Source organism: Phallusia mammillata, chromosome 8, assembly GCF_965637545.1.
Source record: "Phallusia mammillata chromosome 8, kaPhaMamm4.hap1.1, whole genome shotgun sequence".
Lineage (NCBI taxonomy): Eukaryota > Metazoa > Chordata > Ascidiacea > Phlebobranchia > Ascidiidae > Phallusia > Phallusia mammillata.
In genome coordinates, this window is record NC_137259.1 from 15,932,469 (window position 1) to 15,937,570 (window position 5,102).

The window sequence follows — 5,102 nt, forward strand, 5'->3', positions numbered from 1 at the left end:
AGGTATAGTTCATTTGCTGTTACAATGTCGGGGGAAATAGACAACGATGTCTTGGAGTCGCAAGAAGCCGGGTTTGGTCATAGTGTTGGCCGTATCGTTTTGGTTGTATTCGACTTTGTAATATTTTTACTGGAGGTGCTTGTGTTTTGCTTTGTTTTGAAATGCTCGTGGAGCAACTACCGTGAAACAAAGGGAATCCAGAAAAAGAGTTTTCTGCACTTCCTGAGACATTTGCCACCTCTTAAAAGCGTAAGTATTTTTTTGTTATTTGACAGATTTTCACCAAGGCTTTATACAAGTACATGTACACCGAAAAAGTAAGAATGTAAAATATATAAATGTATTTCACAGTATTTATAAGTTCCAAAAGTTAAAAAAGCGAAAAAATAAATTTTCTTAATTGAAAAGACATTTTTTTGCCGTAAATAGGTAGAAAAAACGAAAACGTTTGATTGGGTTAAAGCTTCAATTAACACCCAATTTATTTAATGTCCTCAGTTCTGTCCACATGTTATCTGGTATGTTTGGTATGTAGCACCACGGGACTATTTACAATCCACGGGGTGTTTTGCCTAATTACTGCCTATGTCGTTTCCAATGCTCTTCACCGAATACCCTGCCCGATGAGAATTTTTTTCTGTAGCGCGCAATAACTGACTGAAGCCTAGTTTGTTCATTGATGATTACGATACTCTGCTTGTTTCCTATGGTTCATCATGTGGTTGATTAATACTCAACAGTTCTTCGTGTTAAGTTAATTTATAGTGGATATTTTATTTTATATAATAGCCTTTGGGTTGCACGGGATGCAATGAGGGACCATCGTATATCTCATTGTGAATGATCTGGTATTAATAATACATGCTTCAATACGAACCGGGGGTAAATCTGTCTCTGTATATGTCATTTCTGCAGAAACCGATCAGAGGGTATAACGTCAATCAAAAGTCACAGGCATATTGTTATAATGATCGTAACCCGGTTAGCAGGATTTGCGTTATATTTGACCTTTGGTTGTTTAGCTCGGACATTGATTTACCTTGATAGTAACGTTTGATGGAACATCAGATATTAATGTAACACCATCAGTTAGAAAAAAAAAAACATTTTGGTAAACATTAAAAACACATCTCCAGTTTTAACATTTTAATATTGTGTGAACAACTACTAAAACTTCAAAGAAATAAAACTTTTCTTTCACATTTCTAAATTTGCGAGGGAAAAACAGGTATTTTAACGCTTTTTAACTTTGATATTGACTATTACTATGGTTGGAAAGTAAGAATAGCGAATACTTTTGGCAACCTAATTGACAAGGGCGTCAATATATCTTCAACCAAACATAGTAACATAGATCTAAATTTTTTATTGTTTCTTCTCTCAATAAAAAGGGGAGATGGGTTTATGTAGTATATGACTTGAAAACAGCAATTTCATTTTCTTTTCGCGGGGCTTGAACAAAAAAAAAACCTAAACGAATTTTTTGTCTGTATTTTGGGTGTATAAAGACCCACTAGGCCAAAAGCTTGTACAAAATAATATTCTTTTTACACGGGGTTCGAACCCAGGACGCTCCAATGACGAATCCCGATCAAGGTTTTTTATGACTTTAAATGGATCAGGCACCCTGGATCATTCGGTCAAGGTCTTTCCCAGTAAATAAATCTTCGGTTTTATATTCTTGCGCTCTCTAGTGCTTTCTTGCGTCCAACTTCATCATCCTGATCAGCACCGGCCTCTTCATTATCCGACTTCTACTTCCACCGGCTACGACCACTTTTCAATGTTCGCTTGGACTTAAAATCACCGGCCCAACCTGCTACACCACTGAACTGGCATCCGTGTATCTCTATCTCTGGGCTCGCCAATACTACCTACATTCGTCTGAAGCATTGAAGGTGGGAGTTGTGTTTGTTTACAGCAGTGGTTGTTAAGTTAGGTTGAACTAATCAAACTGTGTCAAGAGTGTGGTTCTCAACTCCTTTTTTGGGCTATAGGCGACCAGCCCAATTAAAAGAATATCATGGGCTATTCCATTTTGGAATAAGAATAAAATTTAAAAATCCATAACAAGCATTTTCAGCTTTGAAATATTTTATATCTCTTCAAAAAATATGTATCTGAACATTCTTTCTTACATACGGAATTTTCTAGAATTACATGTAGCCTTCATGCTGCTTGTCTACCATTAGCTGTCGTAAAAAAGTAAAAGGAAATGGTTAACAGATGCAAAATAGTTGGCAAATATTTGGCGATATACTTTAAGCTTTGTTCAATAAACAAATTTTAGTTCCCTGGTTTAACTAAAACTTGAAGGCAAACAAGCTATCCCGGTATTATGTAGCAAAGGTGCGATATTAATTGCCATTCGTACAGAAAGTACGTAAATCTACAATTTAAATTTTGCTTTTTTCCAGAGTGTTTTACCGAAATGGTTGCCAGTCTTGAGTAAAATTTCGTTGATTTTGACCATTGGAGGATACTTGTTACAAATTATCATTATTTGGGTTCCAATTGGTGGATCTGGCGATGTCAAAAGCGTCTACAAAGATGGAGCTTGTTTCCACAGTGGTTCGAGTTTTTTTAACCTCTTAGTATACAATAATTTGAAATTGAAATAAACAGTTGTAATTTTCGGAAGAAACTTAGTCCAAGTATTTTCATTATTTTTTGCCATAAATAGCTTCGAGATAAATAGCTAATTTTTGTTTTATTGGGCCATTGTGGTAAACGGGATGTACTTGTTGTGTAAGACTGTTGGGTTGCTTAACAAGTCACCAAAGCTGATTGAAAGACAAACTAACAAATCGAACAAAAAATTAACATTCATTTTGCAGCAAGCTCTGTGGCAATCTTCCCATTTGTTGTTGCTTTCGCAACAGTAGTCACACAAACCACCTACGTCATATTATTTTACGTCATAGTCAGATCGTTGAAAAAGGCTAATCAAGAAGTAAACCATCGAAAGTCCAAGTAAGTATAGCTTCGTTGTAGGTCGAAAACCCGGTTGTAATGAATAAATGTAAAAGAATACTTTTTGAAGTAATTTACAAGTTTATTTGCACAAATTAGGGCTAAACGAAAGTTCTGAATAGCTGTTAGATGCAAGTAAAATCTTCTTTAGGAATCAATTTTCCACAAATCCGAAAAAACAAACATAAAAAGGGATAATTGAATTTGTAGCTTATATTAGAAAAAAAAATCAGCTTATCATAGTTCTTTTTTGGACATTGGTTTTTGGCTGAAAAACCATCCCAAAATTGTACACTGTTTATAGTTTTTATTTTGGCAAACGAATCGAATCTTGTAACATACATAAGAGGCTTTTTAGTCTGTGTTTTTCCTCATTGTCATCTTTAGTAGACTATTTAAACTTATTTTTTAATCTAGTTTGAACTGGATGGCCCCCAGATGCTTGAAACTGGCGATTGCATGTATTGGTAGTGACTGTCTGACAATGCTTTTTCTCAATATTGTCGGTCAATATATACCAGAAATATACGTACATCCAGTCCCAAGGATTGATGTCTTCATAAACCTTATCTGCATGTTGTTTTGCTTCAACAGAAAAAGCGAGTAAGTGACCAAAATATGAAATACAATATCAGTTGGAGCAAGTAGAAACGCTTTACAAAAATATTGCTTTGATGTATAAGCATCAAGCCAATAGATGATATGCTGCAGACAGTGCACACTGGTTCGACATGCAAGGCCTTTCAGCCTGTTACTCCGAAAAAACTGGAGTGCCGTTGAATAAGGCCATTCAAAAAAATGTAGTTGCCTATTTTATATGCTGTTTAAATATTTTGCCAAATTCCTTAACTCAGTGGTCGGCAACCGCCGGTCCGCGAGGAGTTGGTTACCGGGCCGTATGCTATTTTAGGTTAAATGCTTTTTAACATTTTGCCCATATCCCAGGGATTATAAAGTAATTTAGTCGTTTTCATTGCTGAATATTTGTAGTTTTTTGAAGGCCGGTCCGCGATAAAATTTCGGTTTCAAAAACGGTCCGCGGTACAAAAAAGGTTGCCGACCCCTGCCTTAACTCACAAATATTTCAGCAAAAAGGGACAGAACTTCAGATTTTTGAATCCACCACATTGATAACTCATTATTCCTGACAAATTGTTCACCAAATTGACAGCAGTACTGTTGCATTTCAGATTAGCGTCAAAAGCGTTATCCATCATAACCAAGAATAAGGGAGCACCAAAACGACCACTTCGAATGTCTTCTTCGCACAGAACAACAACACTGTAACATATGGACCTGAAGACCTAGTTGATATACTTACTATTGGCATTTGAAAGTCCTGTCCAGCAGTTCCAAAAACATTGCCACTTGGAAAAGGCAGAGATGTACGTTTATTTCTGTAGTGTACAGCTTTGTCACATTTCTCAAGGTGAATACGAAACTATTTTTTGTTACAAATGACTACGTGTATTAGAATGACAGTCGAAAAGCATTTGATTTCTTATAGGCTATGATAAGAACAACAGAAACTGTGGGCAGAAAATATCTGTGCTATGTAAGATTTAGAATTTCTTTGGAAATATAAGGATCAGAAAGCTTTTTGAAAAATCAAATCAAAAGTTCCATTTAGGCATCAAAACACATTGATTCCCATTGAATGCAATTGAAGTCTCCTGAAAACAAAAGTAATGTCCACTTCTTTTATGTCAGTACTGCACTTAAAAATTATACATACCGGTTTTATTTTCAAACATAAAAGTTGTCTGGGGACCCAAATCAAAAACTCTTTGTGCCATACAAAAGAATTGTGCCCAAATTTTTCCTTTCAAGCAAGTGACTGATTGTAAATACAGCAGCATTTCATTCGACTCAAAGGAATGGTAACCACATTTGACCCAATGTCCTTTCTGCTCGCAAATGTTACAAATCAATACGCTCATCATGACATAGCATTGCGTTAATACAGGCTCAGAGTAGACTTATTTACACACACAGTAATACGTGTGGATTAAAAGTCATGTTCATCACTGCCCAATAACACAATAGTAGCGTAACAATTGACATGCACAAAATCAGGGCTAGGGTACTGCTAACATCATTCGATAAGCTGTCAGTTGATTGAGAAACAC

At 35.8% G+C, this 5,102-nt stretch overlaps 1 protein-coding gene across 1 annotated transcript; it reads left to right on the forward strand.

Annotated features, from left to right (window-relative positions):
• Positions 1–24: 24 nt before the first annotated feature.
• LOC145203855 (uncharacterized) lies at positions 25–4,434 on the forward strand. Its single transcript, XM_080076190.1, has 6 exons — positions 25–249; positions 1,695–1,898; positions 2,418–2,571; positions 2,838–2,973; positions 3,391–3,576; positions 4,164–4,434. Exons 1-6 carry the CDS (start codon positions 25–27, stop codon positions 4,258–4,260), a joined length of 1,002 nt encoding a protein of 333 aa, XP_079932316.1. The 3' UTR covers positions 4,261–4,434.
• Positions 4,435–5,102: the final 668 nt, after the last annotated feature.

Bases quoted from the DNA above. Each gene is read 5' to 3' on its own strand.
- LOC145203855 (XM_080076190.1), top strand. From the start codon at position 25: ATGTCGGGGGAAATAGACAACGATGTCTTGGAGTCGCAAGAAGCCGGG. The intron at 250-1,694 runs GTAAGTATTTTT...TGCGCTCTCTAG, and splicing joins ATTTGCCACCTCTTAAAAGC to TGCTTTCTTGCGTCCAACTT. The intron at 2,572-2,837 runs GTTCGAGTTTTT...TTCATTTTGCAG, and splicing joins TGGAGCTTGTTTCCACAGTG to CAAGCTCTGTGGCAATCTTC.